The 23901-nt window shown below is 40.6% G+C and overlaps 1 protein-coding gene across 1 annotated transcript in view; it reads left to right on the plus strand.

Annotated features, from left to right (window-relative positions):
* Nucleotides 1-2124: 2124 nt before the first annotated feature.
* The window catches only part of LOC120374201 (von Willebrand factor D and EGF domain-containing protein-like), a 240959-nt gene continuing 219182 nt past the window's right edge, over nucleotides 2125-23901 (plus strand). Inside the window, exon 1 of the mRNA XM_039493496.1 lies at nucleotides 2125-2221. Within this exon, the coding sequence (XP_039349430.1) occupies nucleotides 2125-2221 (97 nt within the window). The remainder of the gene's footprint in view (nucleotides 2222-23901) is intronic.

The following is a 23901-nucleotide window of genomic DNA, read 5'->3' on the forward strand; positions in this document are numbered from 1 at the left end:
ATAATGGGAATATTCAGCGCATCTATATAGTATGGTTCTGTGTTTTAAAGTTCTTACGGTAAATTAACTAGGAATTTGAAATCCAGCATCATTATTCTTGCTAATGTAAAAATCTCCAAAAGTCATAATACTTTTCCCAATGTTTTTCCCAACCTGCTCTCACAGGGTATGTCTATACTTCAATTAGATGCCTGCGGCTGGCCTATGCCAGCTGACTCTGGCTCACAGGGCTTGTACTAAGGGGCTGTTTAATTGTGGTCTAGACATTCAGACAATCCATTGGGACTACTGTGAGGTAGTCAATATGGTACTATTATTTCAAATGCAGTCAGAAACCATGATGAACATGGTCAGGCCTAGTAGTCAAAGCCATGGCAGTTGGGCACAGTGGTTGCAGCCAGTGGTCAGAGCCAGAATCAGCGAGGCTGGAGTGAGAGCAAGGTTGGAGCAGGACTAGGAACAAGGCTGGAACAAGGGCAAGGCTGGCTTAGGCTAGCGCTTGGGGAGTCTGTTACCACTGTTGGACAGGAAAGAGTTCCAAGCCATGGAGTGATGAGACTGAGCTGCTGTTCCTCCTGTGGGTCTCATATACTTTCCCTGGGAGTGACCTGACCAGCTGCGGATTGGCTGGAGCCCAGCACAGGAGTGACTCATCACCTTACAAGTGCTACTTTTAAAAGACTCAATCCTATTCCCATCAAAGCCAGAGGTGATATCCCCCAACCCTATATTGTTCGAACCCTCTCAGACACATTGCAAAATATAAAAACAGTTGGTTTTGTTTATTCTTTGAAATAAAATACTCTGGCTTGATTTACTGAAGTTAACCTGATTTGAGCTAAATGTAGATGTTTACAGAAGTTTATACCAATAAGTAGACAGATGAGATACTGTCCAATTATTTAAAAGAACCTATACAAAATAAACAATCTTGACAGAAAGAGACAAAAGAGACAGATATAGAAAATATTGACCAGTGGGTAGAAATATTACATATTCTATGCATTATGTCACAAGTATAAGTGTACAGCATGAAATTTAATAGCAAATTCCTCATCTTACAGATTAAGCAGCTAGTACTTTACTGTACACTGAATAGATTGTTCCTGCTCACAGAGTATATGTGGCACATTGGGACCGTGATGTAGTAACCCTGACATTTCAAATGAGACCAAGGTGTTTTTCTAAAAAATACGATGCTTAAGAAAAAAATGGATTCTTTTATTTTTAAGTAACACTTGCCTCTAGTTTACATTTATTTTGCTTAGATAATGTTTCTGCTGATGGGATAACTTCAAGAGATACTCATTTTTATAACAGGGTGGCAGTCCTAATGTTAAAAGGAAAGCACGCCTAATGTTACACCATTGTACTTTAATACTGTAGAAACAATAGAATGTAGGACATACACTCTAAGATAGTGGAAAACATTGAATGGTCACAATTTCAGTTCTCTATTCAGGTCTTATACCTTTGAAGAAAGCTGTTGTTTGTACTGCACAGAGTAGCTTTCATAGGAAATGAGCTTTGGATAAATGAAACCTTAACCTCAAGGAACTCAAAGTTAAAAACAAAACATTTCCACTCTAACATTATAATGGTGTTACATATTTGTCATATAAATGGTATTGTAGTGCTGATATTAATCATAACTTCAGTAACCTGCATTTCACATTTTCCCCTTTTTGTCCTGCATAAGTAAATGTGTTTGGTTCACAACCCTAATTTTCCCAGGGCCACCCCCTCCTGCTGAAAGTTAAAAGTCACAGACCCTGACAATGACTGTAGAGACTGCTCCAGCCCTCTGTGTGTGTGTTGTGTTACAGGGTGTGTAGAGCAGCTGGAATGTAAGCAGCTGGAGTGTGGGCTACAGTCTTTGGTGGCCAGTGTGTGTGTGTGTGTGTTATGTATACATTTTATATATAGCTGAAGGGGTTCCCTCTCAGTTGAAAATACATTGAGCTCTCCTCAGGAGAGAGGATTTTTTTATTTACTTATTTTTTACAAAAGAAGGCAGATTTAAACACAAAGGCAAGCTTATGTCTTTGCAAGAAAAGTTTAGTACTTCAAAAGTTAACTTCTGAAAAACTGCAGATGGGTGGATAAAACATATCCTTGGACAACATGCAGCAGCCCTTATCTCTCCATCTGCATCTCCTACTTGTTGCTTACATCCTTTGGATTCCCTTGTTGCATCTTTGTACTGGGTCCGCTCCATTAGGTAAGGATTTTGGTACTTTTTTAATTGTTTGACAGTAATTTGGGGGATACAGTGATAATGAATGTTATAAACTGAGACGCATAACCTGTTTACTTATACTTTTGAGCAACATCTACAGTGATAGAGATAGAATTTTAAAGAGTATTCAAAATAGAATGGAAATGGTATTAAAATAAACAATTAACAAGCTAATTTGAAAGTTCACCAAGTGAAAGTGATGTTGTGGACCCTGAAGTATGCTTACCAGGCATAGTATTTACTATATATGTGGGATTTTTTGTTTTTGTAATTCAAAATAGAGAAAATACAACCCTTCTGAAAATGCTTACTCTGTATTAGAAAATGTCAAGTACTCATAACTTGTCTCATTAAAGGAAAATATGTTAAAAACAACAACCCATAAATTAAGAAAAGTATTTAAAAACAGAATCCATTCCTCCAGGGAGAGAAGTTTGTGCTATATATCAGATAAATGTTATAGTTCAGTTAATTACACATATAACAATATACATTTACATAATGCCTGGCAATAGTGCTCATAAGTAAATTTTGAAGTATTGTACATATTAAATGCAAGCTTTGTTTAATGCTGGCATAATATTCCCAATAAGAGGTTACAGATTTTACATACTTTATTTATTCAGTTTTATTAATCTAGTATAGTAATTAATCTACTGTAGCAATATAACTATGCAATGAAAATCATGTCAGCCATTATTGAGCTAATAGTGTCTGTCAAATGGAGTATAAAATAATGGGAAAGCCTGAGGCTCAGAACCAAACATTGAGTGTAGTTGTATGCCTATCCCATGTGCAATACTGGTAGCAATCGCCCGTTGCTGAAAATATATCACAATATTTTATACAGTTTAATTCAGCTAGACTTTCTGATGGTTTAAAAAAGTGATTATCAGCCAGTGATCATCAGCTGTATAAAGATAAAACAATTTAAAGCTCTCGTCATTTCAATATCAAAGGGTCACCTAGTAAGGTTTGCAGGACTAAACCCAAGGCAAATGACCTTATCTTCTTTATCTTCCAACAATGCTTCTAGTTTCTAAAATCTTTTGAAGGGTTGCCAGTTTTATGGAGTGTAGCAGCTACTTACCTGATAGAAAAGGCTTTTTCATCAACAGGAAATGACCTTTTAACTCCTGGTAACAAAGCAACTGCTTTTCCATTTTAGTTTTGTTATTATGGTAATATGCACAGACATACTTGTTAAACTGGGAATACAAACCAAAAATTAAGAAATTGTTTGCTGTACTTTAGATACAGAGGGTCTTATGCTTTTGTTTTTCCTGTGAACTCCAAATAAATGAAATTGCTCAAAAAAATGTACATTCTTTTCTGACAGATTGTGCTGTGACATTATAATGATATTAACAAAGCCATATGCTGTTTACTGTTATACTCTGAATATAACAAATCTATTAATTCCATAAGGATTTCTCTGTTGATAAGGAAAGTCTGACCAAATAGCTCTCTGCAGCTGCCTCGTTAAGAAAAATAAAAAGTCTTTTACAGAGCAAGGAAGATCTCTCTTTCTCATTTTCTTCACGAATGGAGAAGCCAGTAGTGATTAAGGATACACTCATTATTCTTGTGCTTTACATGGTCCCCTGTGACTGAGAAACATGAAAGGGTTACCCACAATGTTTGTAGCTGCGCTGAAGCAGTTTTTAAAAATAAAGCACCAGATGCAATAATAACAGCAACTGTGACTCATAGGGGTGGGAGGGTTGACGCTATCCAGAGCTTTTCAAACTTTTCTCAGATAAGACTCTGTAAGTCAGTTAAGCAAAAGAAAGAGTAACTTTTCTTAAAAATACCTCTTTAACAATTTAACTTTAAAATATCTAGCTATTTGTAGCATTGGCATCAAGATGAAGGTTTTTTTTCCCCTCTAGGAGCTTTTCATGCAATAGGGAGTTTGAAAAGTTTGGAAATGTTATATGAGCTTCATGCAAAGTTATAAACATGCACCAAAGTTCATGAAATAAGAGTTAAGTTGTGGTAAGTGAATTGTACAGTACCAAATATATATTACTTAAAAAAAATGAAGATAGTGAGTCTTGTATATGTGTATGGGGGCTGGGAGGAGGAAGAAAGATATGGGGGAAATGAGGAGTAGGTGGAATGGATACCAGAGAATAGGAAGTGCAGCAGGGAGAAGAACTTTGATTTGCAAAAGAAAGGAACAGTGTCACCACGCCCTAAAGAAACAATTTATGAAGGCAAATGAGACCAATCTAGCATGTGAAAAGCTACTTGTTCTCGCTGCTAATCCCCCAGACTCTAGTCTTCCTCTCACTGAAACAGTGAAAACCAAACATAGCAGCATGTAATCTGCACTATGCACATTAACAACTAAAGCAACCCCAGGAGCCTATTTTGTGACTTTTTTCCTACTGTTAGATTAGATAGGATGAAAATGTACAACCAGCTATACACTTCCATGCTTCTGGGCAAAAGCCAACTAATTTCTAACTGCTTGGAGCTAGGAAGAAAGTGTCCCCATGGGCATGTCAGTTCATAATGTTTTTACATCTTTTTTTACATCTTTCTCTTAAGCATCTGGTACTAGCCTTTGTTGGAGATAGGATACCAGACTGAGTAGAGCATTGGTCTGATCAGGTGTTACAGTTCCTAACCCCCTGTGTTCTTGTTCTTATAATCAAATATGGTTTTACAGATCAAATTCTGCTCTCATTTTAAGCTGTTGTAAATGTAGCGTAACACCACTGATTTCAGTGGAATTAGTCAAGTTACACTGTTACAGCTGAAAGTGTAATTTGACCTTTTGTAATTGTTATGGCCTGAGCACATAGTGATGCCTATTGTTAAGGTTGCAGAATGATTTCCATTTGCTGATAACTTTTTTGATATTTTCCTTTCTGAAATTTGGCATGGTTGTTCACAGTACACTTTTGGTTTTTTTGAGTAAGCCAAAATAGTGCAGCTGTTTTTGAGAATGAAGAGGGTGAAAAAAATGTACTTTTCCATTATAAAGTATTTTGTGACATTTCTGAACAACTTTAGAATGTCAGTGGAGGATCCTAGAAATTTGAAATTTGGCAGAAAGACAGTCCTTGACTCACAGGTGTGCCTTTTGAAGCTCTGATGAAAATGTGTTGTGACCTGTGAGAGTTATAGAGATTTACAATATGTATTTGGTGCAAGAGCACTGGATTTTGCAATGTGATCTCTTAATGGTCTGCCAATGTTCTCTTGGTTCTGCACAGGTGTAGGTAGTTTGAAATTCTTAGGCAGCTATTTGTTACTATATTAAAGTAGCACATAGCGATCCCAACCAAGATTAGGGCCTTGTAGTGGCATGGATGGAGCAGTGCTCCCTTTTGGACCTTTCTCCACAGCGGTGGGTTTGCCCAGGGGAAGGAAGCACTGAGGCAGTATGTTGTATGCAGAAGGATAATGGCTGAAGGGATACATAAAACTCATAATTTGGGGGGTTGGTGTCCTTCATGACATGGAGCCAAAGTAGCAGGGCGTGGTCAGTAACTAAGGTGAAATGACTGCCCAGAAGATAGTATTGGAGTGAGTCCATAATCCACTTCACTGCCTATGCCTCTTTTATGACTACAGAAGAGGCCCTCTCCCTTGAGAATAATTTTCAGCTAAGATAGAGGAGGAGGTGTTCATCACCTTCCATCCCCTGAGATAAGGTGGCCCCTAATCCTGCATTGGAGGCATTGATTTGTAGCAGGAATTCCCTGGTGAAGTTGAAACTATATAAGACTGGTTCTCAACAGAGATGGGGCGTAAGGGTTTGAAAGGTGTCTTGACAAGCATTGGTCCACTGGATCTTTTTTTGGGCTATTGTTTTTAAGGAGATCCCTAAGACGGGCCACAATAGTCAAGAAGCTGAGAATAAATTGTTGTTAGTATCCTAAGAACTGTATACCTTTTTCTTTAGAGTTGGCATAGGCATGACTGGAGGGCTGGATCTTATCCACCATGGGTCACAGCTTCCCTTTCCCCAGATGCACCAAGGTAGATTGTCTCATTTTTGTCCAGTTGGCATTTAGTAGGGGTTTGCCACAGAGGGGAAAGTAACGTAAGGGATTTACCGGTATACCGGTGTGCTGAGCAGGGGGTGGGGCCTCGACTGGAAAGGGCGGTGCCTCAACTGGAAGAGGTGGGGCCTTGGGAGCCCTGGGCCCTTTAAATCACTGCTGGAGCTCCGGGGCTTCAGCAGCGGGGCTCTGGCAGCAGTTTAAAGGGCCCGGGCCTTGGACAGCTATTCTCTAAATGAGTCCTCAATTACTTGCAATTCTAGCATCTAATGAAGCTCTTGCTTTATGGTTTCTCTTATTCTCTGGGGAAGGGGATCATTAATTTTCTCTGACTCATTGTCCGGGTTCAGTCTTGGAGTAATGAGAAATTAAAGGGTTCATCTAGGTTGCATAGAAAACACCATGGAGAAGACAGTAATCAATTGCTGGGCCTGGACCATTTGTTCTGGAGTGAGGTTGCTTCTGATTTTCACCATCCCAGGCTTTGAGGTTCTAGTGGTCTGTGGGTCCAATTCAGACTTTGGTGGCTATGGGGCTATAAACAGGCTCTCCCAAGCCTTCCACAGCTTTACAAGATTCATGAGGTAAATTTGTTGGCGTTTACATCTGTTTGTCTGCTGGACATTGTAATTCACAGGCCTCGCTCATCGTATCATCTCATAAGCCCCCTGCCAGCAGGCCAAGAGCTTCAGTTCAGCACTGGGAAGTAATAAGAGAAACTGATCCTCAGGTTGAACCCCCTGAAGGTGGGCCCCTTTATTGTAGGCTGCTTTCTGGATGCTCTGGGCACATAGGCGTTTCTCCTTGGAGAATAGGCCTAAAGCGTCGAGCTTCTCCTGAAGGTTAAGAATGTGCTACACCACATTACCCACTCCAGGTGACTGTTCCTTCTACATTTCCCTTATGAGGTCCAAAATCCCTTATGGCTGTCTCCCATATAATAGCTTGAATTGTAAAAGGTCAATGGAGGATTGTGGCATGCCTCTCATTGCAAACAGAAGGGAAGGGAGTAATTGGTCCCAATGTCAGATATTCATAGTGATAAACTTTCTTAGCATATTCTTTAGGGTCCCATTAAACCATTCCACCAGCTTGTCTGTTTGGGGATGGTAGCCGGTGTTTGGAAGGTCTTTATTTTCAACAGCCAACATAGTCGAGTCATTGTCTGGGACACGAAGTTTGTTCCCTGGTCTGTTATAATGTGGTGCCCAGTCTGGGCAAAGATTTTCATCAGTTCAGAAATAACTGCTTTGGTATTCATTTACACAGGGATATGACCTTATGATAATGGTTGACATAGTCCGCAAGTAACAAAATATACTGGTAACCCGCACCACTCTTTTCAAGAGGGGCGATTATGTCCATCCCAATATGATTGAAGGGTATGCTCTCCAGTGGGAGGGGAACCAGTGAAGTTTTCTCCTTTGGCTGGGGTGCTGTGAGCTAGCCCTCGGGGCAGAAGGCAAAAAAATTGGGGATGTCCTTTTACATTCCAGGCCAAAAAAAATCAGACTAGAATTCGAGCCAGTGTTTTCTCCATCTTAAGGTGCTTCATTAAATGTATGCTGTGGGCCAGCCAAATGACCTTCCTCTGATGGTCTCTGGACACCAGAAGCTGGTTTCAGGTTTCCTCAGTCTGGAGGTCTTTCTCGAGGTGATACAGATGATCACTCTGAATGTCAAAATGAGGGAAGACTTTAGCTTATTGAGGTTCCACCATTTCCGCATTGAAAACTTTCACTTGGATATAGGCCTGGCTCAGCATGTCATCAGCTCTCTGCTCTTCAATGAAGTTGGATAATTTTGTTAGGATCTCTGACTTGGGTAAGGAAAGGGTCTTCAAGTCAGAGTTTTCAGAAGATACTTTACAAGGTATACTTTGTACAAAAATTATTACAACAGTGTGTAGGGTGTGCACACAGGTACATTCTGTCACAACATCCACAGGGTTTCACATTCGCACCGTAGAATGTGTGCATCATAGAAGAATGGTACCTGGGGATGATCCAAGACTGGGATCACAGAGGGATCGTGCCAAAATATTCTGAGTCCTTGAGACCCACCACTTCTGTCCCGTTCACCTTTACAAAGCTAGTCAACTTCACAAGCTTTGGTTGTTCAGCTCAGGCTCCCACAATCCAGATTTTCCCAAAGCTGCCCTCCATGAAGGAGTAATCTTGGGAAAAGCAAATGACCTGGGTTCCTGTCTTCATCTCAGGTCTGAGCCATCTCCAACATGAATCTCATAGTTTTTCGGCAATCACGCAGGACTGCTCCGAAAGGATACCGTTCCTCCCAGAAATCTTGTGGAGTGTCTCTTACAAGATGTCCAGAGTGTCGAAGATGGCTGCTTTGACCTGCATATAATCTCAGACAGTGACAGGGTCTAAAACAGAGGTGGGCCACATCTGGCCCGTGGGACCGTCCTGCCCGGCCCTTGATCTCCCTGCCAGGGATCCCAGCCCTTGGCCCCTCCCCTGCTGTTCCCCCTCCCCCGCAGCCATGCTGCTGCACAGGCAGGGCTCAGAGCAGTGCACTTCTGCCGAGCAGAGCAGCAACGTGTCTAGCTCCGGCGGGGCAGCACGGCTGCCAGACGTGCTGCTCTGAGCAGCATGGTAAGGGGGCTGGGGCTGGGGAGTTAGATAAGGTGCAGGAGGTCCCAGGGGCCAGTCAGGGGTGGGGCTGTGGATAGGGGTCAGGAGATGGGGAACAAGGGGGTTGGATAGGTGTGGGGTCCTGGGGGGCCTGTCAGGGGGCAGGAGTGTGGCTAGGGGTCGGGGCAGTCAGGGGACTAGGAGCAGGGGGGTTGGATGAGGGTGGGGTCCCAGGGAGGCGGTTAGGGCTGGGAGGGGGCGGTCAGGGGACAAGAAGCGGGGGTTGGATGGGCTGGTGGTTCTGATGGGGGCAGTAAGGGGGTGGGAAGTGGGAGGGAGTGGATAGGGGGTGGGGGCCAGGCTCTTCCTTCTCCAACAGGCACAGCCTTCCCTAACTGGCACTCCATACAGCAGTGGTCCCCAACGTGGTGCCTGCGGGCACCATGGCGCCCGCTGGGGCATTTATGTGCGCCTGCCTAGTGCCCAGCAGGGGAGAGAAGCCGCAGCTCTGCACCTGCTGGGGACAGAGAACTCCAGGGCTGCAGGCTGTAGGCGCTGCTGTTCTCTGTCCCTGGCAGGCGCAGGGTTGCGGCTTCTCTATGGCTTCGAAGCCATGGGCCTGCCCCTGCCAGGGACAGAGAACTCTAGGGCTGCAGGCGCCAGTGTTCTCGGTCCCTGGCAGGCACGAGGCCGCAGTTTAAGCTGGAGAGAAACCGCGGCCCCGTGCCTGCTGGGGACAGAGAACTCCAGGGCTGCAGGCTTCATTCTATGTTAAAGTAAGACTAATAAATATATTTGGACCAGCAGTTCAACAATGTTTAACTTTTTAAAAATAAATAAGATGAAAACTGTTTATGATATTTATTTTGTAAAAACTCCTTAATTTTTCTTACAGGTAGATAAAAAAGAGCAAATTCACATGGTAAGGTGAAAGAGTAATTGCCGAATAATTTAATTAATACCTTTTACATGTAAAATTACCCTTTTTATCTTATAGATTTATCTATTATGTATATTAAATATGATGTTTTTCATGTTATTTAATGTACAAATACAAAATAAGCCTTGAAAAATTGTTGGTGCCCGCCACACTCTTCTGAAAATATGAATGTGCTACTGGCCACAAAAAGGTTGGGGACCACTGCCATACAGTTTTGCAACCCCAATGTGGCCCTCGGGTCTCATCCCTGAAATGTTCTAAAACAAAAAACAAAGTCAACTCAATACTGGGCCATTCCCAGTCTGCAAGTGGGGTGTCCCTGCCCTGTCCTTTGGCCTTAGTTCACATGCAGTCTCTTAACTGAGTGTTGCTCTCGCCTGAGGTTTAACTACTCCTCCCCAGTGGCTACTCCGGCTAACACGCCCATCTCTCTGCCAGCAAAGCTTCCTTCAGGCAGAGGCAGAGCTCCATCCTCATCCCTGGCCAATCAGCCCTGACCTGAGCCAGGTTCACTCCTTTTATTCCCCCTCCAAGCTGGGCATTGGCTATAGGGTGGGGCTAGTTGGGCCCATAGACTCTCCTAACCCCTTCTTTGCTGTTGTGAAGCCTCTCTGCCCCATCACAGGCTCCATTTTGCTAAGCACTGTTCATACTTAGCATAAGAGAGTATTTTGTTGTTCCTGTTATTGCTGCATTAGGTAAAATCATGGCTCAGTTAAAATCACTGGCAAAACTCCCATTGACTTCAATGGAGCCAGGATTTCACCCTTGTTTTTTCATACTTATCTTCAGACCTGATCTAAAGCCTATTGAACTACACAGAATACTCCTGCTGGCTTTATTTGGCTTTGGATCTGTCTCTTTTCTATATCTTTCCTACCACATCACCTGGGTTATCTATTCAGATTTCACAAATGAAGCAAAGTCAAGCCTAGTCTGACCTTGAATGGAAGACTTCCAGTGAAAACCAAGGATGTTCTGAGAAGCATGTTTTATTCTTGAGTGAGTTTGGGCTCTATTCCTTTAAAAATAAAGTGAGCGCTGACCCTTTGGGATGCAAAGCACTATTGACTGTAGGTTTTATATTGCCACCTGACAAAGGGCTAGTAAAGTTCCCCCTTCTTCTGTAGGGACTGGGCCATGGGTGGTCAGATCTAATGATTATAATCAGGAGCCTGGAACCAAGGTGCTAAGCCAAAGATCAGAGCCAGATTCAGGATTCAAGCCAAAAGTAATTCTGCTTCTGGGAAAATTCCGCTCCTTTAAATCCCAGCCCCTTGGAGAAAAGTTGGATAAAACTAGTTCTAGCTTCAGCTAACCTGTTGTCCTAAGGTGCTCCTATTTTAATGGGCAACCATCAAGGTTTAACGACTCTCCCTTGTCCTTGATTTGGGAGAAATGTGAGACAGCCCTGACAGCAGACAAGGGATTCCTCATATACTGAGACTTCAACGATACAACAATTTCATAAAATCCCAGAATTCATAAATTGTGCATATATTCCCCAAATTGTCACCCCACCCATCATCATAACATCTTTCAGTCTAATTAGGTTGGTAATATCAAAACTGTAGTGGACTTCATGGATTCTCTGTTTTTCTCTGGTTATCGAAGGTTCTACTTGGGGTAGAGCTTCATTTGGGCAGGGGGATGGGGCGGGGACAAGGAAGATGGGGCAATTGTGTATTTAATTCTGGTTTTGCATAATTTTCTATAGATGATCAGACTTTAGATTTGTCTATTCTCCTCTACAGGTGCATTAAACTAGGAATGCCTCGTTTTTGGCTTGTAGCTGGGACATGATCCACAGTTTAAATGAACCTTATTATCAACTCTAACTTGAGAGAATATATTACTGATGAAGTGAGTTAAGGTTCAGATCAAGTCCAAATTCAGCTGAATTTGAATATTGACCTTGATCTGATCATTGTGTGTGCTGCATTGTGTGGTTTGACTATACAAAAGGCTATTTTTATTCATGGTGAAATGTGAGGAACTACATCAGGTAGAGGAATAACTATCATCTTGCCTTGAAACTGCAGTAAAACCACTTTTGTGCATGAAACTTTTTACAGTTTGGGTTTTTTAAAAAAGATCTTTGTATGTTTAGCTCTTGGGAGATTTGTTTAATTATTATATACTCATTGCTTCTTTCTGACACATATTACTTTGATTATTCTGACACCTATTATGCTGATTGCTGTATTCATAGTCCATGGCATCCATTGGGAATGATGAGGGAATACATTTAACGTTGCAGGAAAAATTGATTGCCGCATATGTTCAAGAAAATATAATAATGTACTGTATTCTTTCTGCTGTTTTTATAATTGATCGATTGGTGAGTTTATTACTCCCTTATTTTGTTCATATAACAACTTCCATGAGTTAGATAACAATTTATCTGCATGCTTCAATGGTATGATGCATCTCCCATGGTGATAGGAGCATTTTACGACTCAGCTGTCTCTTGACAACTTGGTGTGTTGACAGTTTCAGAAAATAGTCCCTCATCAACTTAAACATCTCATCAACTTAAATGCTCCTGCTCTACTTCTCATGAACTAGAAGATAACATAAGTTGACTTCTTATTTATGTGCTACAAATGTTTATATTAGATAGGGGAGTTGGATAAGGGGCGGGAGGTCCTGGGAGGCAGTCAGGGGACAGGGGACAGGAAGCAGAGGGTGGTTGGATGGGGCCTATCAGAAAGACCATCCACAATATTCAAGAAAAAATGTTGAACATGTTGTGAATGTGGCACTGTAACCTATATCCTGTGTATGGCACCCACTTTGGGTTTCTAATAATCTTTTGTTGAAGTTTGCATCTCTGGGCATCCAGAGTACTATAGGAAGAACAAAGAGAGTAAAGATATAGTCACGTTCTTGCTTAGTAACATAACTAAATATTAATTTAGTTATTAACAACTAAAAGGATCTGGGAAATGCAAATCCATCATTAGTACCAGACAGTCCTGGGTGAGACAAATCTCTCATCCCTTCTCTTGGTCAAGTGACCAGGTATCTGATTTGCATTGACCTTTCAAAGATTATTTCAGAAATACCTCATATTCATGATATTTGGAAAATCCTCCTTCCTCCAGTTACTTGTTCTATAACCAACTATGGTTGTTCTGTAAAAATTAGTTGACTGTGACACAACCTCCCTCCAATAACATAACACAGATAATTTGATTCATCGGGACTACTGTATCATCAGTTCTGTCCTCTTAATGGATTTTTTAAAAAAGCATCTTTTGTACTGTTCCTGCATTACTTGTTAAGATTAACATGGACAACAAAGACACAGACAGGAAGAAGCCTAATTAATAATTTACTTTAATTTTGTAAGAAGAAAAAGGAAAATGTGAACAAGGCTGTTTATTTCCTAACCCAATTATTGATGACTCATCTTTCTTTTTACTGTGTTGGTATGTGGAGACTTCATTTTATAAATGCATAATAAGCAGCAATAAATCTAAAGGTAAAAGAAAGCTTTTCTTGATGGTTATGTCAGACTGGTCTTTTCTTTTCCCTTATGTAGCTTTCTTATAAATTATGCTCCCACCTATTTATATAAAGTTCTATTTGTTTTGGCTGAAATTTTCAAAATAAAATAGAAATAATACCTAGCTTTTCACCTAGCTTCTCAAAGTGCTTTACAAAGAAGGTCATTGTTATTATCTTCATTTTACAGATGGGGAAAATAGCTTACGGGAGTTAGGCACCCAAATGCCATTAAATTCCAATAGGGTTTGGGCTCTTAAGGATCCTTTGAAAATTCCTGCCTTCACTGTATATATAGGAAGCCTCTAATTTTAAATATTTTTCCAGTCCTGGCCTTATCATGCCTCTGAGGACTTTCCCCCTTTTAATACCCAGCTTGACAATCCTTTGCCTAGACTTGTCATTTTAACTGATTCTCCCGGGCAAATCTCTGATGAGCAACACTGAATCCTTTTCATGATGAAGGCTGTTGTAGTTTGTGTTATTCCAAGATATGAATAAAGGATTATGAGGTAACAGGAGAATATTATTGGGTCAATACAATGCATCCTTTCTTACATTGCAAGACAAGAGGCCAGAGACCTCTGGCATCTGAAAGCACTCAGCCTTTGGCCTCTTACATACACAATCTCTCTCCCAAAAGAATTTCACCACCACTCTTCTTTGTCATTGTAATTCCCTTGCAGTGTAAATAGCTTTGACATTAATGTCCTCCACCTCTTCTTTCTTTTTCTCTTCTTCTTGGTGACAATAAAAATTGACATTCTAGTTATGAAAATCATCCACAGGCTTCAGTTATTCTTACTACAACATATTCTCCATCCTTAATTAACATTTCTTGTTCGGTTTTCTGATTACCTATACTCCTTGCATGGGTGTGTAGACACATTAGCTCATTAATATACTTCTGACAATATTATTCATCTTCTGTTTCAAAACAACTCCATCTTCTGTCTTAGGGCTGAGCTTGCAGAGTGCCTACTGAGAATGCCAAGCAACCTCATTAAATGACAGAAAGAATTAGGATGGGGCGGGGGAGAACCAGGAAATCCAGACCTGTTAAGCCTTTTGCAAATCAGAAAGATTCTAGATGCAGAAGCTTTCATAACACAAAACAACTCCAACTCAGGACATCTTTTGCAGCTCAGAAAGACACTACAGAAACCAGATGCACTATAGTGTTTGTAAATACAAACCTTGGTGGAAAAAAAAACAACAAAACTTTATTTTCTGCTTTTTTAAAGATCCTCACATCAGAGGGCTTTATTTTGTTTTCTTTAATGGGTCTGGAAATTTTTCATTGGTGGCTAATCATGGACTTTGTGAAGAATCTTTGGGTAATTGTTCATCTATAGATCTTGGATTTAAATCCCTGCAGCCGGTCAGAGAGTGGAAGTTTGTTTGTTCCTGCTTCAGACAGAGGTCCTGATTTTGCAAAACCTTATGCATGTGCTTAACTTTTACATATGTGAATAGTCTCATTGCCTTCACTGGAACTAGTCACATGCATGAAATTAGGCACTTGTGTGAGTATTTGCAAGATTGCCACCAGATAATGTAGATGGCTGCACGTGTACAGCATCCCAGAATGCATCAGTCTGTGGCATCAATGATACTATTAGTCTCATGCACTGTTGGTACCAGTTGCTATTGAATCATATGCATGGAAAGGACTCAGATAATGAGGGCACTCACGTAGCATGTATGGTCCTGTACAAAGCTATCCATTGCCTTGGATTTTTTTTTCTGAAATTGATCAGAAATGCGTTGATTCTAAGTCCAGAAGGGACTATTGTAATAATCTTCACAGAACAGAACATTGGACTTCCCTGAATTAATTGGTACTTTCACTCTAGCGGCTAGATGGTTTTTTGTTTTTAAGAAGAAATAAGTGGGCTAAAGGGGTGCGGGAGTGGTACTCCAGGCCAACAATGGCATTACCTGTTTCTGAGTCACTGACAACTAGGAAGCAAATTATCTTGAATGGTTATTGATCAATGTTCTAACAGTTCAAGCACAAGACAGGATACTAGTTGGTGTCTGCTACAGATCACCAAATCACACTATAGAACAGGATTTCCTTAAGTATCTACCTATAATGTGTAGGGGAGGAAACTGTGATACAAGGGGGCATTTCAATCTCAGTGACATATGCTGGAAGAATGGGGAACAATTGTTGTTTCTGCCCATACACACAGTATTAATCTGGGATTCATGTGAGTCAAGTGAGCAGGGTTTGGCTTTAGGTGGGACTCTTCCCTCCAAGTCAGTACTGAAGCCATGACTGCTGAGGCTGCAGGATTTTAGATGAGGAGGAAGGACAAGATTCTGGCTACATATGGTCTTTTGAACTGTTTTCAAGAGCACGAGTTTATTCCTGCCTATAATTTCAACTTCATTTCCTATCCTAAACCATTCTTTAGTGGTGAAATGTGCTGTTAAACAGCTGCTGTGTTTTTCCATTTCTGGTAGAAATTATCCTTCCATATAGTTTGTGTGCATTCTTGCATCCATTGGTATGAAAGGCACTATATATATTCAAGATCAATGTCCTAAGGATTTTTATTAACTTTAAAATATACACATTGAGCGAAAACACATATGCCAATTTTACTTACCCTTCTGAAACAAGAAATGATGAAGCACTGAAGAATATGCATTTACCTGGATGGTATGGAGAACCTAAAAGACAACCCAATAGAGAACAGGTAGGTCTTTTCCATCTTTCATTTCAGAGTAAATTGAGGCTAGCATCTCTGTAAAAATTGACCTCTCCTAGGAAAGGTTATGCCTAGGAAAGGTTATCCCCAAGCCTGGATAAAATCCTGGAATAAGTAATTTTTTAGTTTAATTTGTGCTGGTTAACTTGTTCTTATTACACCTCTACCCCGATATAACGCTGTCCTTGGGAGCCAAAAAATCTTGCCGTATTATAGGTGAAACTGCGTTATATCAGACTTGCTTTGATCCGCTGGAGTGCGCAGCTCTCTCCTCCCCACCCCCGGAGCACTGCTTTACCGCGTTATATCCTAATTCGCGTTATATCGGGTCGCGTTATATCGGGGTAGAGGTGTACTTTTTTAAAGTCAAATTGGCCATTGACAGTGTAATTCAAATGGAAATTTTGCTTTAGCTCAGTTCTAGATATTAATGATATAATAAAGGAGAGAGATTATAGTTGCTCTGTCTATACAGCTTAATAATACTGGGTCAAATTCATCCCAGGATAAATCCAGTTAGGTCACTGGAGTTACACTAGGGATGAACTAGATCCTTTCTCTGAAAGTGTATCAAACAATACTTTTTCATTCCCTGGGAAGATATCCTTTCACATATCCTTTGATACATCTCTTATCACCTCATACAAAATGTTTTATAAACTTTATAGGCAGAAATTTGGAACAAATTCTGTGAAATACCAGTTTATAATTCCATACATTATAAACATCTCAAGTATGCAGTGAGTTCTCACAAAAAGAAAATTCATGACTGTCCTGTTTTGGCCTAGCTGAAAAATTAAATTTGCAGATAGAACATCTGTTGCTGTATCAACTTCTATTACTGATTACTCAACCAAAAGAGCTAAATGTCTTAGTTTTCCTTGGGCTAAAATTTCAAAGTCATATTTAGAATTTAACAGTAGAAGGCAATCTTGTCAGAACTAGAATGTACATAACTATTCTGAATTTTTTTTTACACTGCCCTTCTACAATATCATAATTTTAAGTACAGTATCTGGAAAAATTGCTTATATTTTGATTTTTGAAGGTCAAATTGTCACCAAAGCTAGGTAATTTGAAAAGTAGGGTATTTCACTACTAAGAAAAAAATTGGGATTAAATAGACACCACTGCTCCTCTTCTCTGGTGACCCCTTCTGCTCTTTTCTGAGAGTGGAAAAGTGAAAACAAAAAGTCATCTGATGTCTGAACCCTAGATAATACTGCTGGAAGATTTTATTAGTTTCACTTTGTTGCTAGCACACAATGCAAAAATCAGAAAAAATATGCCAGCATTCTGTACCAATGTATATTTGTTCATTTGAAAACTTGGTGAGACAGAAAAGGTATTAGCAAACTAAAATCACTAGAATTCAGAAAATTAGTAGTATAGAATAGTATATGTAGTTTCCTTGAGGTGCTGAAGCCCTTTAATTAATGTAGGGAACAAAGCACAACTGTAGATTGATTGATGATTGCAATTGTAATATTATTTATTGGGGTGCAACATGCACTTGTCACAGATAACGGATTCTTTTTCAGGTGGCTATTTAGAGTTAATTAAGAAGATAAAATTGATAAAACACACATAGAAACTTGGGCTATAGTTACTACAGACAAATAGAGTTGAAGTCATAGGAAAACATACATAAGAATAAGATAAATACAGCAAAGGGGGGTCCTGTATTGTTTATACTTACAAACTTGATTTGCGCATACTTACAACATTATGGAGACCATTCAGAACAAAGACAGATAGAAAAGTAAGTGAAAGGAGGCCATGATTCACTTTACACCATCTCAGGGACCCAACGAACCTAAAAAGAGAGAACTATATTGGATTCCTTATACCCCTTCTTTATGTAAATTATCATGTACGCAAACATATTTGATCAATTTCTGGCTGTAACAAGATTAATACTTCCCATTAGCCATGCATGGCATTCTGCCTTTCCATAACTATGCCTTTAATCATGAATATTAATAAACTACATCGCACATTTCTTAATAGTTCCTATCTGTTATCGCAGTCCATCTGCCTAGTTAACAGATTGCTAAAGCCCCCCAAAACTTCCTTCTTGTGGAATGCTGTGGTGCACAGTACTTTTTGTGCTTACTTGGTTGTCTCTTGAAATGAGAGGGCAGAATTTGTGACCTGGAGTTATCTGCTTGGGCTTACTAGCTTTTAGCTTAATTATGTGTATTCTCCGACTTGCTGTTACAACTTTCATAACTTCCATTAAGTATGCTTAAGTAAAGGAATTATAAGTTACCCCAAACTATAAGCCCTCCAAGATCACGTCAGGGGTCAATGGTCAATAGTGCTGACCAACTGCAATCATTCCTTTATGTTTCACATACCACTTCAAATTTACAATAAATCTGCAGAAGCTTCAAATTGAAACTTTTTGTCTTACCAACATGTTTCTTTACTCTATCTAACATTTGCTGTTTTGTTTTTATAGGGATGCTTGCAAGTTCCTGGCTGCTCCTACTGAGTTTTTGGTGTCTCTTAGAAAAATAGCATTGAAGTATTTAGAACAGGGGTAGGCAAACTTTTTGGCCCGAGAGCCACATCGGGGAATAGAAATTGTATGGCGGGCCATGAATGCTTCCAAAATTGGGGTTGGGGTGCGGGCTCTGGGGTGGGGCTGGGGCTGAGAGGTTTGGGGTGCAGGAGGGTGCTCCGGGCTGGCATCAAGGGGGTTGGAGAGCGGGAGGGGGATCAGGGCTGGGGCAGCGGGCTGGGGCGTGTGGGGAGGCTCGGGGGTGCAAGCTCTGAGTGGCACTTACTTCAAGTGGCTCCCAGAAGCAGTGGCATGTCCCTTCTCTGGCTCTTACACAAAGGCACGGCCAGGCGGCTCTGCACGCTGCCCCATCTGCAGGCACCCCCCTGCAGCTCCCATTGGAACAGCTCCCAGAGCGGGGCCATGCTGCAGCTTCCAGGAGCTGCGGGGCTGAGCTGCGTGGTCCAGCCCCCGACCCAGCGCCTCGGCCAGAGTGTACCCAAGCTGCTGGTGTGGCTTGCGGGCCGGCTTAAAACAGCTTGCAGGCTGGATCCAGCCCATGGGCCATAGTTTGCTCACCCCTGGTCTATAAGGAATGCCACAGACTTGCAAAACGCTAAGAAATCAAGGTTAATAAGATTCAGGAATTAAGTTTTAGGGATCACTGCAAACAGCTATCATTCTGGCATATGGAACAAAAATTACTTTCAATATCCATTCCATACTGCTGCTTATCTGTTTGCCCCTTGCTCACACTGATTAATGGGGCATTTAGTTGCAAGGATTAGTCTGTAGAAAAGTACATAATTTCAAAATGGAGATTTTTCTTCTACACATATGTTCACATTTTATCATATGCACTTTCTTGTATTAGTAAAGATTATGATTAACGAGTCCACTGGAAGCCTTCCGCTAACAGTTGTCCTTTTCCTGAAACTGTACATCATATGGGCCTGGCAGTATGAGAGCGCAGTAGCATGTTTTAAGATTTTAAACCACTTTCATTCTACCTTTCTTTAAATAATAATAATCATAGCACTGAGAATGAGATACATCTAATATTTCATTTTGCACCATTCGATACCTTGTTCAAACATCTGATTTTTATACTAGTACCAAAAACATGCTGCTGGTATCCTGAATACTAAGACATTTTGTTCCATTCCATCTGTATGACTCCATTGATTTCACTGGAGTTGTACAAGGAAAACAGAGTGTAGAATTTGGCATATTTTTTTCACTTTCCCAGCCTCCCGTGATAATCTAAGGCTCAGAAATGAACATTTTAATTAAAATAGTTGAGCCTGGCATCACAGATATATGAAATTCATACTGCATATTGTCCCACTGCTTCCCTCAAATCAATTTATTGAAAAATACTTCTCATGATATGAGTACATAGCTCGTTGAGGTGAGCAAAGAGGAGATAAGGTTTCTTTTCTTTTGAATAGTAGCAGGATTTATCCCAGTTTGATAAGTTCTGGAGTGACTAAACCATACAGGAGAACCAACCTGAGTTTTTATGAAGCTGGTTTCTTTTATATTTCTGCAGCTGACCCAAACACACATTCTTTTTTTTTTTTTTTAAGTGTGAGACAACTACTGCTTGCCTTACTTCCACAAAAAGTCAATTGGCCACATTAAAGTCAATAAGAATACTCGCAGGAGAAAGGCAAGCAGAGTTTTCCCTTATAACAAGATTAATAAAATAGCAAAAATATGTTCTTTATCACCATAATTCACTCTTGTTTTGGTTTTTATGGTTTTCAATGAGCAAAACAATCCATCATACTTGAACTTCATGTACATCTCTGAAGCTAACAGCTAGCACAAGTCAATTTTTAATTAAGATATTTTTATAAAACCTACCATTTATTTGTTCATTTGGGAATAGACTTTGAACAGCATGTCATCTATATAATTTATGTAAATTCAAGTGACCCTTAAATCAGAAATCTGACTGAATTTCACAGTGAAACATAAAAATAACCTGTGACATCATTGAGCACCCAGAATAGCTTGAAGTATGATAAACAATGGAAAATTTCAGCATTGTTACAAGCCAGTGTGATCTTAACCTTTTAAATAAATTACCCATTCTATTTAGAATGCCTGTATAAGGTCACGGATTTGGAGCAGAAAGAAAACAGGTTTGACAGGTTCAATTATTTATAATATAGATTAAAATATTTTAATCTAAAACATTCTAAAGACGGTAATCAACCCCCACTCCAAAATTATGGGTTTCGGTAGTGTCGCCCTGATTCTGGATTTGTCCTCAGTTAGGTCCCCATCCTGTTCCCATTGAAGTCAATGGCAAGACTCCTATTGGCATTAATGAAGGCAGGATCTGCAGGGAAGGGTGAAAGGAGGTGCCAGCGGTACAGAGGAGCTGTTGGTTAGTCCTTGGCAGCATTAACTCCTAGTGGCAATTTCCAGTGGTTTGAGGAAAACCTACGGTGCAAAGTGTCTACCCCCTGGCATTCCCTTGTAGTGTTACCATGGCGGTGGCTCCAGACTCCCAAGGAGTCATGTCACCAAGCCAGTGATCTCCTGCTTTACGATCCGGGGGGGGGGGGGGAGAAGAGTAGTATTATCCCTTCATTTTACTATTCTTTGCTCTCCTGTGCATGCCTAAGCAGAGTCTCCCCCAGACTCCTCCTGTCTAACTAGGCCATGTCAGTTTTTATGTCTTTTCTTTAGCTGTCTGATGCCACTCAGCCTTAAAACCTCCTCCTTCTTCCCAGCTGTTCCTAACCTTTCCTCTCTCCTTCATGGAGGCCATTTCAGCCCTCTCTAGTTGCTATCCATCCACACACACACACACACACACAGCTGTCTAGGTCTTTCCTCATCTGCTGTGAACGATTCTTGTTTCCTCTTCGGCTCGGTGCATGGATCTCATACACACATGTATGGATATTATGCTATTATGTTTAGAATATGAAGGAAAGGAGAGTGGCATAAGGGAGGAGGATGGTCTTGTAGGTAAAGCATGGGATTGGGAGTCAGGAGATTTTTAGTTATATTCCTTACTCTACTACTGAGTGCTGTGTGAACTCAGACCAGTCACTTAACCTCCGTGCCTCAGTTTTCCTGCATGTAAAATGGGGATAATATTATTACCTATATCATAGTCTAAATGTATTAATGCCTATAAAACACTTGGGGCTACAGACAGGTGTTACTGAAGTGCAAATTGTTATTGTTAGTCAGATTCCAAAATAATTTCTGTGCTTCTCTTCCTCTGACTGCAACAGACCCAGACCTGTCTAGCCTCCCTGTGTACCTGTGACCCTTCTTCCATGTCATAAGAATTTATACTGAAAACAAGCAGGGAACAGGAGACTTGATTAGCATCATTGGAAACTTTGCTGGAGGTTGATTGCATTGTAGGGCAGTATAGCATCCTAAGTTTAGGGATGGGGGCTGACCCGGTCCTGAAACCTCTTCTTCTCTGCTAACCTGTGCAATTCCCTGCTTCTTATCACTGCTCTTGGCCTCTTGTCTGTCTGAGATGCTTCAATTGTCTCCTGTCTCAATCTACACAGTAACATGTACAAGCTGTGCTTTATTTAATTTGTATTGCTTAAATTTCAGATACTCTTCTCCATGTTAAAAGGGGAAAAAACAATTCACTAACAAATATCTCTCTCTCTATATATATACTTCCCATAATAATCTCTGCACATGGTACCTATGAAATTCCAGAATAAGAAATAAGAGCTTTCATTACACATTCACAAAGTCCTCCAAAGACCAGAGGAAGAACAGACTATAAACACAATAAATCCAGTTTAATTTATTCATAGTAGGAGTCTATGGATCAGACTGTTTACACTCCAGAATATTTATTATAAGATGGTGGGTGAATAAATCCTAAACAAAAATTCTGTGATTGACGTTAAAAACTATTATCAATTGTTATTTTAACAATTTATCAAGAAGTAAAATGTTATAAACATATTAGGTGGCCTTTAGCCATTAAATCAAACCTGCGAGAAGTAATGGCAAGGCTAGTAATGGCTAGAAAGAGAAAATATTTCAAAACTTTTAGAAGTTCCCTGGTCTCCTGAATGTTCCCATTTAACTACCTCAACTGAAGTTGTGATTAAATATGTTTCTGAAATAAAATGTGTGTGTATGTATATATGTAATTCTTATTAGCTCATTTCCATCTTCAGTATCTGAAAAATTACAAGGAATTAAATCCTAAAAAAGGAAGGATTGGAGGTGTGATGGCCAAGCAAAGATAACTGGAAGCCTCCTGCCTGAGCAGGACATAAGGAGGCAGAATGCCTCAGGCAGGGCTAGGTCCTGACTAGTTGTGCTGGGAAGAAGCATGTGTACGCGGAAACTTCCTGTGCTCACTTAGCCCCATTCCTAGGGCACCTCTGCAGGACCAGCCACCACTTAGTTCTTTGTTTATAAATTAAAGCTCACAGGAACCAGGACCATGCTACAGCTCTGGTCTTAACTGGAAAATAAAGAGGACTTGCCTGATTTACTCTCACTTATGCTAACCTAAATTCAAGGTAGCACCAATGACTTTTGATTGATTGTTAATGTTTGGCATAGCCCTATATCATGCAGCTACCATTTCTATGTGAACAAGACGAAAAAAGTTAGTAAGCGACAATTCCCCCCCCCGCCGCCAAATATACAATAGACAGCCCCGAAGACACTCAATTGCTGTGTCACATTCCATTGAAGCTACTACAGACAAGAGACAAATTCACAGCAGGAAAAGAGGTTCTAACCAGGGCTTTGGAGCTGTGCTCCGGCTCCGCTCCAGCTCCAGGCAAAAACCTGCAGCTCCACTGCTCCGGAGCTACTCTGCGCTCCAGCTCCGGGCTCCGCTCCAAAGCCCTGGTAACTCTCAGCTACAAAGGAGAAACTCAGTAAAGATCAGTCTTTTGAGGTTTACTATCCCCAGTCTGCTACTATTGAGCACCTTCCTATTTAAAACCTCTGACACACACGTTCATGAAAGAGAAATAGACCTGCAGAGCCTCACACAGTAAAGCAATGTAAACTCTAGGCCCACTTTTCAGCCTCCCTTTCACAGTTCTGATTGCCTCGCACTGTTTGCTGTAATCAGGCAAAACGATACTTTCAGACTCTGGAAGTTATGTTCATATTTACAGTAAATCTGCTGATGTAATCCTCCTGCTGAAGATTGCTCAGTCCCATGTAGAGTGTAGGCTATGGGGAGATGATGGGCTACAATACACCTGAGAAGGAAATCCTTCTCCAGCACCAGTGTTATGTGATTACAGAAATCTCTCAACACTTGTAGGAATTCCCAGGGCAATGATATTTTCATCTGACTTGTCTTTCTGGCTGCCCATTTGAGCCCTTGTGAAATATTCC

The sequence above is a fragment of the Mauremys reevesii genome, linkage group 11 (assembly GCF_016161935.1).
Source record: "Mauremys reevesii isolate NIE-2019 linkage group 11, ASM1616193v1, whole genome shotgun sequence".
Classification (NCBI taxonomy): Eukaryota; Metazoa; Chordata; order Testudines; family Geoemydidae; genus Mauremys; species Mauremys reevesii.